Source organism: Hyperolius riggenbachi, chromosome 9, assembly GCF_040937935.1.
Source record: "Hyperolius riggenbachi isolate aHypRig1 chromosome 9, aHypRig1.pri, whole genome shotgun sequence".
Lineage (NCBI taxonomy): Eukaryota > Metazoa > Chordata > Amphibia > Anura > Hyperoliidae > Hyperolius > Hyperolius riggenbachi.
The window spans coordinates 256,172,599-256,190,751 of NC_090654.1; the positions used below are offsets into that span (position 1 = coordinate 256,172,599).

Consider the following 18,153-nt stretch of genomic DNA (forward strand, 5'->3'; position numbering starts at 1 on the left):
AGCAATACTCACCTGGTTTCCTGAGAGCCATCCTGAGCGAACCTGGCTATAGCCGGCACAGCCTTATCAGTGATGTCCTTTATGCCAGACAGAATTCTTCCCGGGCCCATTCTCTCCACCAGGTCACACATGTGCTGGGCTGCACACTTCTTCACCGCCGTGTTCAAATGGCTGCACAGAAAAAAATCACTGAGGATTAGAGGTGCAGTAACCCAGCAAAATGGCAACACCGCAATAACAGACCCTTGTCAAAAACAGGGCTGTGGAGTCAGAGTCGAGGAGTCGGAGCAATTTTTGGGTACCTGGAGTTTGGAAAAAATTCTATTTCTCAGATAATAGTAGTCATAAATAATTTATATATATGGTAATAGCTCTGCTTAGTCCACAAAAATAAAATAAACCAATCAAAATTAGTTACTTGTGCTGCTTTAATAAAGCAGTCCCCGTATTTTTAAAGTCAGATATACATATCTGATTGTGACTGTATATATTATGTGTACACAGGAATCTCTTATATATATATATATATATATATATATATATATATATATATATATATATATATATATATATATATATATATATATATATATATATATATATATATATATATATATATATAAACATCTATGCTGTAAGAATAAAGCCTGATGTGTAGCCGTGTCACTAATAGAGACGGTCATTGAGATGCAAATAATTATGCGCTGATGCTGGTTTATGCAAATTTATGCATTCCCTTTGCTCATGAAATCAAATAATTTGAGATGTTAAAATTTGGTTTGATGACTACGAATTAAAGGGTACCTGAGACGGATGAAAAGAAAAGTTTTATACATACATGGGGCTTCCTCCAGCCCCCTCCATGCTAATCAGTCACTCGCTTTCCTCCTCCGCCACCTGGATCTTCTGCTATGAGTCCCGGTAATTCATCCAGTCAGCGCAGCCTGGCCGTGTGCCGCTCCTACAGCCAGGAGCATTCTGCACCTGCGCAATAGTGCTGCACAGGTGTAGTACGCTCCCGGCGGCTAAAGGGGCTATCCTAGCTTTCAATGTCATACTGAACACTTTAGATAAGGTGAACCTGTGAAATATTACACCAAGTGTCATAGCTGCACTCCCTGCTAGTAACCTAGAAAACAGACCTGTGGCATTGGTACAAAAACCTTCTGACTCTAAAGGTGGTCACACACCATACAATTTTTAAGATATAATTTTACACCAATTCGATAAATACAATTGGTCGTTCCAAACAAGCTTTTGTTTTTTTCGATCGAGAAATCTGATCAAATTTACCTTTTTTTTAATTTTTTTTTTTTTAGATTGGACAAGTTGGAAAATTCAGACCAATTTTATTAATAATGGAGTGTGAAATAGTATTCAACAAGAAATTTTTTTTATGTAACTATTCAGTATATCAGGAAGGAAGGGTCCGCACTTGTCAGTAGGACGTAAACTTTTATTATGGACGTATCCAAAACAACCAGGCAGGCATCAGATAGCTGACATGTTTTGGACTGTTAGTCCTTAATCATAGCTAGTATATTAATGGCAGCTTAAGCATATAAATAGAGGTGTCAGTATGGAGTGTCCGCCCCAAATCCATCTGTGGGAGTGGTCACATAGTGGGCGACAACATAGGACACACCCTCCTCCACCTATACATTCAAATATCTAAAAAACAGGTTACAAATGCATTCTTAAAATGTATAATGTACAAATTAAAATACAGTACAAAAGGGAAAAAGAACACGAGTGATTACTCATGATTCGAATGGGGCGCAACTACAGCAGGTGTGCGGCGGGGAATGAAAGGGCTATTTACCCATAATTCCGCCATCCACCCTGCGTCCTGAGAGTCCGTGCTGTTAGACGGCTTGTGTTCCAAGCCTCGCTGCAGTCACTTCCTCCTTCTGGCTTGACAGCACGGACTCTCAGGGTGGACGGCGGAATTATGGGTAAATAACCCTTTCATTCCCCGCCGCACACCTGCTGTAATTACACCTCATTTGAATCACGAGTAATCAATCGTGATTAACCTCGGAGATCACCCCTGATGGGAGCTGATTGAAGAAGCGGTGGCCTGGGCGTTGGCAATCCTTAAAGCTCTAGAGCGCAGTCTGGAGTTGTAGAGGGGGTCAAGGGGGGGGGGGGGGGATCTCGCAAGCCATACAAAAAATCTAATCTAGACTTGACCCTCTCTCCAGAAAGCCTTTCTAAAACCTCAACAGTGTCATCAGCATCAGCTGTGTTCTTGGCTATATAAACAGCCCCAAGAGTAACTCCCCAAAATGGACTAACAAAGACAGAGCTAAAAGTATACAATGTAACCATACCTGAGCCCTCCACTGATAAGTGCGGCCAGAGCACGCCCCGGCGTCACATTCTGCACCATCGCATCCAGTGCCTTGTCTACATCTTCCCGTATGAAGATATTAGACTCGCCAGCCTTATGGAGAAGCACCCGTACAGAGTTATCCAGCTCGTGGTCCATGCTCTTCTTCAGATGGGTGAACATGTCTCCCAAACAGCCGATCGCCGCCCGCGAGACACTGGAGCGCAAGTTCTTTACCTAAAGCACAACATATTTAAACAACTCAGTACAGACCAGAGAACATTTCTTCCTGGAACAAACATCCCTAGATGTGCAAAGTGTATGGGAATAACAGTGTAAGAGATCTTAATCCAAAAAAAACAACTTATAAAAGACCAGCAAAAATCAACAAACGAGTAAAAGAGCTCCCATCTCCATTCCTTAAAGGGAAGGTTCAGGGACTAACTAAAAAAAATAAAAATCCATTTCCACTTACCTGGGGGCTTCCTCCAGCCCGTGGCAGGCAGGAGGTGCCCTCAGCGCCGCTCCGTTAGGCTCCCGGTGGTCTCCGGTGGCCGACCCGACCTGGCCGGCGGCCAGGTCGGGCTTCTTCTGCGATCCATGGTGCGTTTCACGCCGGCGCGCTCAGTACAGCCAGTACAGCCCGGAGGATGCACAGTACAGCCCGGAGGACGTCCGATGACGTCAGCGCGCCGGCGTGAAACGCACCATGGAGCGCAGAAGAAGCCCGACCTGGCCGCCGGCCTGGCCAGGTCGGCCACCGGAGACCACGGGAGACTGCGGAGCGGCGCCGAGGGCACCTCCTGCCTGCCACGGGCTGGAGGAAGCCCCAGGTAAGTGGAAATGGATTTTTATTTTTTTTAGTTAGTCCCTGAACCTTCTCTTTAACCGCTTCCGGACCGTGGTAATTGAAATATACGCCCTGTTTGTGGCTGCTTATTCCTGCCAGGGCGTAGCTTTCAATTACCACCCCACGCAGACCCATCACTCTCGACGATCTCTTCCTCGACACCGCCGCTCTGTGAGGTGGTCAGGAGCCAATTTCATTGGCTCCTGACCCCGTGATCCAATCGCATCGACTTACATTCATGACAGGGTCAGGAGCCAATGAAATCGGCTGCTGACCGGCTCACAGGGCTCTGCCATCATAGCGATGGTTGAGCGAGGGGCATACGGCGATGGGTGAGCAGCGTGATCAGTGCGGCGATTCTTCGGTAAGCCCCGTTTTCTGGTACCAGCAGTCTCTGGTCCTAAGGGGATTGGGGTGAAAGGCTTTACTTACCTAGGGGCTGCTTTTGTGACCTCATCTGTATGGTGGCTGCCATCTCCTTCACTCAGTGCTGCATTTTCTTTATGTGGTCGGCGGGTATGCAGAGATGTAACTGCATCCATGGACTACATCTCCCGGCATGCTTTGCGGCAGCAAAAGAAAATGTGCCACTGTGCGGAGGAGATGGCAACCACCATACTGGCAAGAGGCCACAGGGGCAGCCCCCCATGGGTAAGCTATGCCTTTCACTCCAACAGCACACTCTTATGTAGGTTCATTTAAAATAAAAAATAGAGGTGCTTTGGTCCTTTTAATATGTACTCAAACTTACTTGCAGAAAAAAATAAGTATCGGTACATTCTATTTAAAAAGGTAAGGTCTACTTTTCCATAGAAAAACAAAAATCCCTTCAGCCAACTTTACATGTTGCAAAAATGTAATGCAAATATTTCAGTTGACTTACATTGTTTTTATGTGCAATCAAAACAAGTCATTCAATGTTGTTGCCAACAAAAACTGGAAGATTAGAGGGACTGTTGACATTAGCGGCCCTTGCGATTTGCTTGCTGATCAGCGGTAGTGCAGGGTCACCCTATGGCGTTGTTCCCACAGCAGCGTTGCAATTGCGCGGCATGCAACATTTTTGGAGCGATGTTGCTTAGGATGGCTTCCTTGTCTTTGTTAGCACATTAACCTCCCTGGACCGCCGCAGTTTCAGATGCTGCGTCCGCGGGAGGATTTTTTTAAAATAAAATTCAAATTAACTGCTTAAGCTAGCACTTTGCTAGCTAACTGTGGCCCCCCAAGTCCCCCGGCACCACTCTGATCCCCCCGAATGCCGTGGGCAATATTTACCCGTCCGCGATCCCGCGAGAGCCGCATCTTCACCCATTAGCTTCAGTCGTCACTATGGCGACCATCGGACCTGACGTCATGCGCAGTCCCGATCCTCCCCATAGCGAAGCCTGGAGCTGATTGGGAGGCTGCGTCATCGCGGGATCCCTGGGGTTACGTATAATGGCGGCGATCGGGGGGGAATCCGGGGTGAGCGGAGGGACTTGCGGGGGCATCATTAGCTAGCAAAGTGCTAGCTTAAGCAGTTAGTTCAAACTTTATTTAAATAAAAAACTCCGGGGGCCATGTGATCCTCTCCAGCGGTTAGCCCGAGTGTAGGTCGTGCTTACCGCCAGGGAGGTTAAGGGATACAGAAACATCTTCTGTTAGAGATGTAATGTAGCACTATTTAAAAGGGCAGAAAAAGTACATTTAAAGGAAACCAGAGATGGTTTACTAGCCCTTATTTATACTTACCTGGGGCTTCCTCCAGCCCCATGAGCACCGGGGCCTCCCTCGCCATCCTCCTCGAGTCCCTCGTTCTGCTGCTATAACTCCCTGTAATCCGGGCAGGTGCTGCATTCTGCATATGCATGGCTCGGCCGCGTGCACACCCCCTGTCACGCTCAAGTCCCCTGGAGTGTTCTGCACCTGCGCAGTAGAACTGTGCAGGCGCAGAACGCTCCAGAGGGTGGATACACGGCAGGGGCAAGGGCGCATGGGCAGAAGGCAACGAATGGCGGCGACTGATCAGATATTCGGGAGTTGTAGTGCCAGAATGGGGACCCAAGCAAGACAGCAAGGGAAGCCCCAGTGCTCATGGGGCTGTAGGAAGCCTCAGGTCAGTATAAATAATGGCCAGCGTACCATCTCTGGTACACTTTAAAGAGTTCCTGAAGTCCACCACATCTACCACAAATAAATGTTTTCAACCTTACAGCAGTATGGATAAACTCCTCTTCTAGCAGTCTGGCCATAGAGCAGCAAAAACTAACTTTTTCATCCCTACTCCTATAAAAAAAAAAAAAAACAACAAAAAATACTTCCATAGGAGTATCTAACAAACCTCTTCCCCAAAAGATTGCCTCACCTCTTGTGTGACTGCGATTTTTAGATCATGTAGCCTCTCAATAAGGAACTCTGAATGGTAGACGGACAGCGATCGCACCAGATTCAGGCCTTCAATCTTCTTCTCCCTGCAAGTTATTACATCAAAGTGTAAGCACCCCAAGTCTGCCAAAAGCACACCAACAGCTGTACAAAAATATTTTATTGATATTAGCAGTTAATTGAAAGCTTTCAAGAATTGCAAATAACATTAAACAATTATTACAATTGCCCTTTAAAAAATATGTTTCTCATTTGTAGCCCTTTGTACTCAATGCTAGCAAAGTAAGCCAGACAACCAGTCAGGACAACTTAGGGGTCTGTGAGCCAGGATAACTTAACCAGCTGAGCGGTCTGGACGAGCTCAGCTCGTCCAACACCGCCAGCGGCTGCCGCTCAGGCCCTGCTGGGCCGATTTTGATGAAATAAAAAGCAGCACACGCAGCCGGCACTTTGCCAGCCGCGTGTGCTGCCTGATCGCCGCCGCTCTGCGGCGATTCGCCGCGAGCAGCGGCGAAAGAGGGCCCCCCTAGCCGCCTGAGCCCTGCGCAGCCGGAACAAAAAGTTCCGGCCAGCGCTAAGGGCTGGATCGGAGGCGGCTGACGTCAGGACGTCGGCTGACGTCGATGACGTCACTCCGCTCGTCGCTATGGCGACGATATAAGCAAAACAAGGAAGGCCGCTCATTGCGGCCTTCCTTGTTTATTCTGGGCGCCGGAGGCGATCGGAAGATCGCCTCCGGAGCGCCCTCTAGTGGGCTTTCATGCAGCCAACTTTCAGTTGGCTGCATGAAATAGTTTTTTTTAATTTAAAAAAAACCCTCCCGCAGCCACCCTGGCGATTTAATCAGAACGCCAGGGTGGTTAACCTAACAAACTGAGCATTATGTAAACACAATGGATTTTTAATGTAAATGTAGCTTTATATTTATGCTATAAAGCTTCCTCCTCCTCATTCGTTTAGTCGACTCCAACTCTTCATGACCATATGTACTTAAGCACGCCAGACGTGTCTGTCAATCACTGCACTTCTTTCAGCTGTTGCATAGGCATGTTCATAGCTTCACATATATTGTCTACCCATCTTAGCCTCTGCTGTCTTTTTCTTTTGCTCTAAATTTTTGCAAGCATCAAGGATTTCTACAAAAAATCTGGCCTTCTCATTATGTGCCCAACGTATTTCAGTATAGCAGTATCACAGCAGTAGTAGTAAATACTTTGGCTTTATTTCTTTAAGAATTCACTGGTTAGATCTTCTGGTAGTCCAGCGAATGTTCAGTAGCTTGCTCCACACACCCACAATTCAAAAGCATCAATTTTTCCATGCATGTCCTTATTTATAGTCCAACTTTCATGGCTGTATTTTACTACTGGGAAGACCATACCTATAAAAGCAATTAAAAAAACGGCAGTTAAAGATTTGATTTTCTCACCAGTCGTCATCAGACATGAGTCTGAATGCTTCCACAATTGACAGATCAGGCCTGGTCAGTTCCTTGGGTACAGCAGGATCCATGATATCAGAGCTACGACTGATGGAGGATCGGTCTCTGTAAGGGCTGCGCTGAGCTATAAACACAAACCAAAGTTTTTGTTAACAGGTCTATCTGTATTAGTAAAAAGTTCACCTACCTCTTGAACTCTGGTAGTTGCATGGGACAAGAAAGAAAGTGAAGCAACGCTATCATTCTACAATAAAAGGAATTATTTGTTCTAGTCGTTGAGCCTATTGTAGATGAACACAGTTCTTGTGAGGTCACAATATTTCAAACACCATGGTCTGCACCGAGAAAACCTTACAATACCCAAGAGGGATATTGCTGGGTAAAGGTTGATAAAGATACCCAGAACAGCTGTTGCCATTATCCATATATCAGCTGTAAGGCCTGAACCCTTGATGATCGTAAGTTGATGCTGCTTAATATGGACTTTTTCCTAAATCACTATGGACATTGAACAGAATAATTTCAAACACAAAACAACGTTCATAGAGGTTTAGACAAAAGTTTATACAGCTAAACAGCACCAACATACTTAACAAGTACACATGCCCAGAATGTTACCAAGACTAAAAAGACAGGGTAGAAATAACCAAGGAGGGTCAAACGATCTACAGTGATCACCGGAGATGCTAATAGTTTCTCCAGTTGTTGATACCTGAAGATTTCTTCAGACTGGATGTTCTTTTTAAGGATGGCGGACTGACATCTGTGCTTTCCGACCCATCGGATTCTGGCCTCCAAGCTGAAACATTGGCAAAAACACAAATACAAATGTAACACGAGTAATTCATGGTGAGGCAAAACATGGGGATGTTTGTGAACTTCTTCTAATGGGGATATAATGGGAATATTTGCTCTGTCAGCTGCTATCCTAAATATATTGAGAATAACTGGAAATTGTCCCTTATAGTCACCCAATTCTCTCTCTCTCTCTCTCTCTCTCCAACCTCCATTCCAAACAATAACAAAGGCTTAGGTGAGTTTCATTTTAATCACTAATAGCTTACGCCTAACTGGCACTGACAGCCCTGTCAGTGATGTAATGAATAAAACCAGGCGATATCTACTTATGATGTCATATTCCGTTAACAAACCTCAATGCAGCAGCAAGTTCCCTTGCTAAAAGACTGGGTTGTTCCATAAAACTTCTTCTGCCTGGAAAGCTACTTCTGGGACTTCAGTCCTCTACTTTCCAGATGCCAACCCTCACCAGTGCCCCTGTGAGGCGATTAGTGAGGGTACATTGCATCTAACAAGAGCCATCTGCCTCTTGGTTCCAGTCACAAGGACTATGGGAAAAAGCAAGAGGGCAACCACCTGGTCAAATCAAAGCCCCTCACTTAGCTCCCCATAATTCTGACAGCTGGAAGGCGTGGGATGTGGCAACCACCTTGGAAGAAGAGGCTGGAGGATCTTTACCGCAGTCACAGCAGTGACAGGGAGAAGACACTCTGGAGGAGAGAAGAGGAGGACCAACATGAGCTTTCCTTTTAGGTTTTCTCCCTACAAATACATTTCCAGTTCAGCTTTAAAAGGGAACTAATTAAAAATTATACTTTGACGTAAAAAGGAAATTGTTAATTTTTACAAAGTGCTCCTTTATTAGCAATGTCAATGTTATGTGAAGTGGCACTTCTACCACCAGCAGTGGTCAACAGGGCCCGGTTCACATTAGTGTTTTTTCTGGAACGTAACCAGAACGTATACTGTACAAACGGAATGGATGCGAAAGGATCAAATGTTAACCCTATGGATCCATTCACATGCGTCCGTTGGTATGGATACGTTCTGGTCCCCGGATCTAACAATTGCTGCAGGCCCTAATTTTCCGGACCGTTCTGCTTAGCGGAACGGATCCGGACAAAAAACGCAGCAGCATATGGGCAATGGAAAGTTTCTTCACACGAGTGAAGAAACGGACAGTTCCATGGGGATAGGGGCATAGGCCGGCGCGAACGTCATCAACGGGAGGGTGAAGCAGCCGGGCGGGTGGGCGAGGGAGGGTTTATACATACCTAATCTTCTGAAGCAGCCGGAGGTAGAAACTTCCGACTTCTTCTGCATCATGTGACTAGTCACATGACGCGCTGTGTAGTCACAGCGGAAGAAGAGGAAGCCTCTACCACCCGCTGCTACTGAAGATTAGGCCCCTGCTGCGCTCTGTTCTTCTACAAGCAGTGAGCAGGTACATACACTCATCCCTCCAGGCCCCTGCTGCGCTGTTCCTCTACAAGCAATGAGCAGCTACTCACACCCATGCCTCTAAGGCCCCTGCTGTGCTCTGTTCCTCTACAAGCAAGGAGCAACTGCTCACACTCATCCCTCTAGGCACCTGCTGCGTTCTGTTCCTCTACAAGCAATGAGCAGCTACTCACACTCATCCCTCTAGGCCCCTGCTGCACTCTGTTCCTCTACACACTCCTCCCTCTAGGCCCCTGCTGCATTCTGTTCCTCTACAAGCTATAAGCAGCTAACCACACTCGCCCCTCTATGCACCTGCTGCGTTCTGTTACTCTACAAGTAATGAGCAGCTACTCACACTCATCCCTCTAGGCACCTGCGCTCTGTTCCTCTACAAGCAATTAGTAGCTACTCACACTCCTCCCTCTAAGCCCCTGCTGCGTTCTGTTCCCCTACAAGCAAGGAGCAGCTAACCACACTCATCCTTCTAGGCCCCTGCTGTGCTATGTTCCTCTACAAGCAATGAGCAGTTAACCACATTCATCCCTCAAGGCCCCTGCTGCATTCTGTTCCTTTACAAACAATGAGTAGCTGCTCACACTCCTCCCTCTAGGCCCCTGCTGCATTCTGTTCCACTACAAGCAATGAGCCGCTAACCACACTCGCCCCTCTATGCACCTGCTGCGTTGTTACGCTACAAGCAATGAGCAGCTACTCACACTCATCCCTCTAGGCCCCTGCTGCGCTCTGTTCCTCTACAAGAAATGAGCAGCTAACCACACTCATCCCTCTAGGCACCTGCGGCATTCTGTTCCTCTACAACAGTGCTGGCTAACCTTGGCACTCCAGCTGTGGTGGAATTACACGTTCCAAGAGGCATTACAATACTCTGACAGCTCTAAGCATAACTCAGGGGGGCAGAGGCATGATGGGATTTGTAGTTTTGTCACAGCTGCAGTGCCAAGGTTAGCCACCACTGCTCTACAAGCAATGAGCAGCTAACCACACTCAACCCTCTAGGCCCTTGCTGCGCTCTGTTCCTCTAAAAGCAATGAGTAGCTGTTCACACTCCTCCCTCTAGGCCCCCCCTGCTGCATTCTGTTCCTCTACAAACAATGAGCAGCTACTCACACTCTCTGCACACCGGGCTTGGGTCTGTGTGGGACAGTCGCTCTCTCCTATCGGGATCTTTGGACACTGCCAGCTCTTTCAGGCTGTTTTCTCTTTTCTGCCTCATCTTGTCCCGGGCAGATTTGGACATGGTGACTTTAACCTAAGCCAAACATATTAGGTTATTAAAAAGGGACATGGCAGGGATTCTAATCAGTAAAGAAGACTCAAGCCACACCCGACATCTTACATCATTTTCCACTGGTGGATTGGTCTGCTGCACTGCTCTGCCGTACACTCCGGTAGGGGGCTGGAAGCTTTGCCTCAGTGGGCTGGAGTCATCTAGGCTGGAGAAGGAAGACTGGCTGTGTGACTGCAGGACAGCAGGAGGGGTTTCAAACACACCTTTAAAAAAAAAAAAAAAACAGAACGCTGTCATAAGAATGCTAGCATGAGAACAGAGGCAGTAACACATGCAGGGGCGTAACTAGAAATCACTGGGCCCCTCTGCGAATATTTGGATGGGGCCCCCCCCCCCATAGGTGCCAAATAATCGTAATGGGGCAGCGTTTCACTGTAAATTAATTGTAAAGTGGGCAGCATTTTACCAGACAATCGTAATGTGGGCCAGAAAATCGTAATGTGGGCAGAGTTCACCAGAAAATCGTAATGTGGGCCTTTAGAAAATCATAATGTGGGCAGAGTTCACCAGAAAATCGTAATGTGGGCACCAGTCACCAGAAAATCGTAACGTGAGCAGCAGTCACCAGAAAATTGTAACGTGGACAGCATTCACCAGACAATCGTAACGTGGGCAGCGTTCACCAGAAAATCATAATGTGGGCAGAGTTCACCAGAAAATCATAATGTGGGCAGAGTTCACCAGAAAATCGTAACGTGAGCAGCAGTCACCAGAAAATTGTAACGTGGACAGCATTCACCAGACAATCGTAATGTGGGCAGCGTTCACCAGAATATCGTAATGTGGGACAGAAAATCGTAATGTGGGCAGAGTTCACCAGAAAAATCGCAATGTGGGCAGCAGTCACCAGAAAATCGCCATGTGGGCAGCAGTCACCAGAAAATCGCAATGTGGGCATCAGTCACCAGAAAATCCTAACGTGGGCAGCAGTCACCAGAATATCGTAATGTGGGCAGCAGTCACCAGAAAATCCTAATGTGGGCAGCAGTCAGTCACCAGAATATCATAATGTGGGCAGCACACACCAGAAAATCCTAATGTGGGCAGCAGTCAGTCACCAGAATATCATAATGTGGGCAGCACACACCAGAAAATCCTAATGTGGGCAGCAGTCACCAGAAAATCCTTATGTGGGCAGCAGTCCCCAGAAAATCCTTATGTGGGCAGCAGTCCCCAGAAAATCCTTATGTGGGCAGCAGTCACCAGAAAATCGCAATGTGGGCAGCAGACACCTGAAAATCGTAATGTGGGCAGCAGACACCTGAAAATCGTAATGTGGGCAGCAGACACCTGAAAATCGTAATGTGGGCAGCAGACACCAGAAAATCGTAATGTGGGCAGCAGACACCAGAAAATCGTAATGTGGGCAGCAGACACCAGAAAATCGTAATGTGGGCAGCAGACACCTGAAAATCGTAATGTGGGCAGCAGACACCTGAAAATCGTAATGTGGGCAGCAGACACCTGAAAATCGTAATGTGGGCAGCAGACACCTGAAAATCGTAATGTGGGCAGCAGACACCTGAAAATCGCAATGTGGGCAGCAGTGACCAGAAAATCGCAATGTGGGCAGCAGTGACCAGAAAATCGTAATGTGGACAGCAGACACCTGAAAACCGCAATGTGGGCAGCAGACACCTGAAAATCGTAATGTGGGCAGCAGACACCTGAAAATCGTAATGTGGGCAGCAGACACCTGAAAATCGTAATGTGGGCAGCAGACACCTGAAAATCCCCCTGCAGAATTTCAATGTGTGTGGGCAGCGGGCAGCAGCGGGATACATACCTTCTTCCTTGCGTTCCATCGCCGCCTTCTCGCTCTAGCGGCTGACGTCACTTCCGCTTCCGGAAGTGACGTCAGCCGCTAGAGCGAGAAGGCGGCGATGGAACGCAAGGAAGAAGGTATGTATCCCGCCGCCGCTGCCCACACACATTTACTAGCTGGAGGGGAGCGCAGAGGGGAGAGCCCCGAGGTGAGGGAGAGGGGGGAACTTCCCCTCTCCCCGCCGACTGTGGGCAAGGCTTTCCCCTCATGCTGCCACCCCTCCAGCCCCCAAAAAACGGCCCCGAGCGGGCCCCAGGGGGGGGCCGGGCCTCCCCGCGGGCGCAGGCGCTGCAGGGCCTATTGCTACGCCCCTGAACACATGACAACTTATTTATTAAAGGACACCTTAAGCTGCTCATATTTTAAAATGCAAAGAAGACCTAAATAGTAAAGTCCATGAGGTCTCTGAACTTGACATTTGCAAATGGCAGTATCCAACACCATAGCTGAAGCCCCCAGGTCCCTCAATGCAATGTGATGAATCTCTGGGCCAGATTTATCAAAACATTACGGACAGTTTTTTCTTCTAAAACTGTTCTAACCAGCGGAGGAACCGTCCTGCATGATAGTGATAGTGGGTTTCCGGGCGGTGAGAGGGCTTGGTGCCCCCGCGGACCCCCCGGTTGTATGGGGGCATTAGGAAGTCTCCCCGTAGCGCTCCTGGATAGTGCTAATGTAGCATGAACTAATTCCTGCAGGGCAACAGCTTTGCAGTATTGGTTTTTGACCCTGCATAATTTGGCATGCAAAACCAAATGCTTATTTGCATGAGCAATGCCTCATGATAAGGCCACATACACACATCAGACCATAGTCTTTTGAAAATGAAAGATCACAGACCAATCTTACCACCCTTCATGTAGTATGAGAGCCATACTCTACACAGTCTTTTCTATGGAGCTGAACTCCACATCAGAAAAAAATCTTTGCAAGATGCTGCACACACAGATGCTGTACAGACACAAAAGATCAGTATCTGCAAAAGATCTGTTCCTGCCAAAAATCCATTCCTGCAAATTGCAATGATAGTCTATGAGATCTGCAGATCATCATACACACATGATTTAACTGACATTAATCTGCAGATCAGATCCACCAGGACGGATTTTCAGATCTGCAGATGATTGCTTGATCTGCAGATGAATGTCAGTTAAATCATGTGTGTATGATGATCTGCAGATCTCATAGACTATCATTGCAATTTGCAGGAATGGATTTTTGGCAGGAGCAGATCTTTTGCAGATACTGATCGTTTGTGTCTGTACAGCATCTGTGTGTGCAGCATCTTGCAAAGATTTCTATCTGATGGGGAGTTCAGCTCCATAGAAAAGACTGTGAAGGTATGGCTCTCATACTACATGAAGGGTGGTAAGATTGGTCTGTGATCTTTCATTTTCCAAAGACTATAGTCTGATGTGTGTATGAGCCTTAAGCCAATTAGGCCTAATTTGCAAAGCCAGATTTGTTAGGGTTAAACTTGGTTGATGCACACATTTCCTCTTGTTGTAATCAGAAACTTCCGAAAGCCTACATAATAGTGGCAGTTTAGCATGGATTTCTAGAGCTGCACTACAGTTAAAGCGGACCCAAACAAAACATTTTTTTTAATGAAAAATATTTAGTTGCACCACTCTGACACATACAAAGATAAATAAACACTCCTTCAAGCCTATGAGCATTTCAGTGCATGCTTTTCAACCATTCTCTTTTTATTACTAGGGTTATACTGGGGGCAGCCATTAGCAATTCCTCCATTGCCGGACACCACCTACTCCACAAGTTTGCCGGATTTTGTCCCGGCAATTTGAAAGGAAGGGAAAAATTCCTCCAATTAATGTAAACTATTTTATATTTGTCATCATGCAGCTGAAAAAAGGCTACTATTTATTATTATAATTTAGAAAATAGATTTTATTTCCGAAATCTTGTATTTTTAATTTGGGTCCACTTTAAGAAAAGTGCAAATCCATTCCTAAACTGCTGCGGATTAAGAAGTGCTTGATAGCAGTTCTACAGATAGTGCAGCTAGACATGATTTGTGAGGTGCTCCTCACCCCTGCTGAATTCCTCCTCAAAATCTGCTATCAGTAGATCAGTGGTATCAGTACAGCAGATGTATTGGTTACCTCAGCAACAGCAATTCCCCTCACAAACTGCACTGCCTGAGAGACCTTCCTAACTCCTCCTATTCTTAACAGTTAAAGAAGGAATCTGCACTATTTAGTGATTTCTTGTCTGAGACAATTCTGCACGGATTTCTAAAAAACTACTAATATTTTGTCTCAGACACTCTCGATAAATGTCCCCCCTCTGTACCCGACAGGGAGGTCCACGATATAGAGGGCATTTAACTGTTTTGGTTTTTTTTGTGTCCAAATAAAAGTAAAGCGGCATCTTGGGGGAGTGACACTGGTGCCCACTGGAATATAGGGATGGTCAATGAGATGCAAATATTTGTGAGTTAATGCGGCATTATGCAAATTTTGTATCCAAAAGTGTGCAGCTTGAAAACGAAACAATAAAATCCTGCTGAGGGAAAATTTGATTCGTCCATTTTCAAGCTGCATACATATGTTTACAAAATTTGCATAATCCTGCATCAACTCAAAATTATTTACATCTCATTGACCATCCTTACTTGGATGTGGTCTCGGTGTCAGGATCATGGGATGCAATCTCAGTGCCAGGATCATTATAGCAGTGGCCTACACCACCTGCAGCTTTCCTGCAACCCCTACACCAGGATAATAGAGTCTACGTATTGTCTAGCTCCAACAGTGGCAACCCAATTACCAGCAATGGATAGAGGAGAAAAGAATGACGTGAAGATGTCCAGCTACACCATACTAAGTTGGGAATGGGAAGTAACATCACTTGATTGCTTCTTGGCCTTTTGGCTAAGATTAAGTGCAGTATCTTATCAGTTTCAGGGGAGGGCCAGGCCCGAAGTAAGCTCCGACAATGCCAGAACTGGGGGAGGCACCTTGAACAAGCGATTAGGGGGAGGAACACCACCAGATCCTCAAGTAGAGATGTCCACTGTTGTTACGTTCCATTAGATTGTGACTGAATGGATTTACCACGATTGAAGCTGAGGGGCTGAGTGGCTTTGCCCCTGGAGTAGCAACCCAGGAGTATCCGAAAAACAAAGGCCTGGGAAAGCCTGTGGATGAGTACGGCACTAAGGTCTGTACTACCTCTATGCTTAGCCCAATAACGCATCTCCACAGCCTTTTGGCTAGGGAGATTGCAGAATTTGTATAACACCGGCCACAAGGTTGGGGCCAGCTTGCTGGCACTGGGGACTTGACCCCTTGGGACTTAGACCCCGACCAGAGGCTCCCTCTTGGGGGATTTACTCCTGGTCTGTGGGCAACCACATGGGAAGTCGGGGTCCTCCAATCCTTTAGGTGTCGGAGGACCCCAAACGCCCCCCGTGCCAAAGGCAAAGGGGGAGATTTCCCTCGAGGAACAAAGGAAAGGGTCGAGCTACGGTGGGGTGCATGGGGTGCAGGGCAGCCCATGCGTTTTTTGTAGGGTGTTTATGCATTTCCACTTTTTTTGTGCATGGGCATTCAGCCTTGCTTACCCCAGGCTCCTGTTTTGCGCAACAAGAGCTAAGAAAGCTATAAAAAAAAAAAACTCACTTCCTGATCTTAAACTATTTCAATTCATGTTGTTTGCGTTGACATTAAAATGAGCCTGTGCCCTACTGTTCGGTTTCTGAAAGGTGGAGTTTTAAAATTTCATCACAAGTAGTAAAAGGGTGTTTGTATATGTAGTATTCCTGGAGAATCCAGGGCAATAAATAAAGTCTGTGTAGACTAGTTTGTGCACATCCTTCCTATGGCTGACAAAAAGGATTGTTTACATCTAAACCATGTATATCTAAATCCCACTGCAATTTCATAACAGTCCACAGGGCTCTCACATAAACTCAGGGATGGAAAAGTACTTGTCCTCTTCTGCCACTAGATGGTGCTGTGCGTATAATAAGTACACTGTTTGGCACCAGCGGAAAATCCTGCCATAGGGAGGTAAATTGGCAACTCCCTTTCTTCTCTGCAGGGATTGTTGAGAGTCATGCTTCTCATCTAATTACTGCTGCTGTTGGGCTGATAAATCAGTTATATATTCAAGATATGAGCAAGACACAAAAATGAAGCAAGGCTATGGAAATTTGTACTGTGTCTTTGGTTGTTTCTAGAGTCCTTCCACGCCAACCATTATTTTATTTAAAGTGTACCCAAATGCTGATTTGGAGGATGGGGAGGATGGGGCACAAAGGTATGTTCCCCGCCAAACTGCTCTCTGACCCCCCCCCCCCCCCCCTCAGCAGCCACTATCCCTCCTTTGAAGGAAAGGCACTCCTGCACCGCGTCCACCTCTGTCAGGAACCCTCCTTCCCCACCTCTCTCTGCTCTCCGATGAGAAGCAGCGCTGCAGCGTCATGAACAGTCACAGCCAGTTGCTAGCCCCCCTACCCCCCCCCCCCCCCCCCCCCCGATCAGGTGGCCAGTATTTTTTGTTTGTTTTTTTACAGTAAAATGCTGGCTCGGGTTCTCGGCTGGGCTGAGCGGATCAGGTAGCCGGAAAAAAACAATTTGTTGGTGGGTGGAAACAGGAGTGTCAGGAGGAAACCCACGCAGACACAGGAAGAACATACAAACTCCGTGCGGATAGTGTCCTGGTCCAAATTTTTACCTGGCACCCAGCGCTGCAAGGCAAAAATACTACTTAATACAATACAGTACTATGTTAATAATAAGTAACATATACCTTTTCCAATCACCGCCACAGTATCCTCAGACAGTGGGTTGCTTGGATCATTGTCATTGTTGTTCATCTGCTGGAAGCTGGTCACTGACCCAGTTATTCCTGTGTGGTGTACAGAAAGGAAAAACAATAACACAATGTTTAAAGTGGAGATATTAGCAAGCAGAAATATAATGCGTTCTCATCGATTGCACCTGACTCGGGCTGCTGTGGATCAGCAACACCAGATGCTAACCTACCTTGAATTAAAGAGAACCCGAGGTGGGATTTAATTATGTTACTGGGGCACAGAGGCTGGTTGTGCACACTAAGACCAGCCTCCGTTGCCCCATGGTGTGCCTCCAAGACCCCCTGCGCGCCGCTATACCCCCCGCAGTGCTGGCGACACGCAGCGCGTCGCCAGCACAATGTTTACCTATGCGGTGTCAGTCAGCGCCGCTTCCCCGTATCGGCGCTACCCGCCCGCGTCACTTCCCTCCTATCAGGAGCGGCGCTGACAGACAGTGCTTAGGTAAACATTGTGCTGGCGACACGCTGCGTGTCGCCAGCACTGCGGGGGGTATAGCGGCGCGCAGGGGGGACATGGAGGCACACCATGGGGCAACGGAGGCTGGACTTAGTGTGCACAACCAGCCTCTGTGCCCCACTAACATAATTAAATCCCACCTCGGGTTCTGGTATACACATCCATTTTTGCTTGGCCAATGACTGGCCAATTCTACCATCTCTGTTTAGTACGCGGGTCAACAGATTTTGAATACTAAGTTTAGCCAATCAAAAATAGATGTGTGTACCAGGTTTTAGAGTCACAAAAGTGTCGGCTGCTGGAAAGACGCTAAGACCACCCAGCCACTAAAAATGTACCTGACAAATGAAAATCAAGTACTTTCAGACACAGGAGGAAGAAATTGAAGACATCAGGTCACAATAGAACATTATTGCTTTCCATGTGTCCAGGCAGAAATCCTATAGCTTATTTTATTACTGTATATTCTGGCATAAAAGACTACTGTTT

At 46.8% G+C, this 18,153-nt stretch overlaps 1 protein-coding gene across 2 annotated transcripts in view; it reads right to left on the bottom strand.

Annotated features, from left to right (window-relative positions):
• LOC137533143 (TOG array regulator of axonemal microtubules protein 1-like) overlaps positions 1–18,153 on the bottom strand; it is a 90,584-nt gene that overhangs the window by 11,477 nt on the left and 60,954 nt on the right. For both annotated transcript variants that reach the window (XM_068254356.1, XM_068254355.1), the window contains exons 8-15: positions 17,142–17,240; positions 10,586–10,740; positions 10,357–10,498; positions 7,700–7,786; positions 6,976–7,111; positions 5,527–5,632; positions 2,334–2,569; positions 13–171 (exon numbers count right to left, since the gene is read on the bottom strand). In XM_068254356.1, the coding sequence (XP_068110457.1) occupies positions 13–171; positions 2,334–2,569; positions 5,527–5,632; positions 6,976–7,111; positions 7,700–7,786; positions 10,357–10,498; positions 10,586–10,740; positions 17,142–17,240 (1,120 nt within the window). The remainder of the gene's footprint in view (positions 1–12; positions 172–2,333; positions 2,570–5,526; positions 5,633–6,975; positions 7,112–7,699; positions 7,787–10,356; positions 10,499–10,585; positions 10,741–17,141; positions 17,241–18,153) is intronic.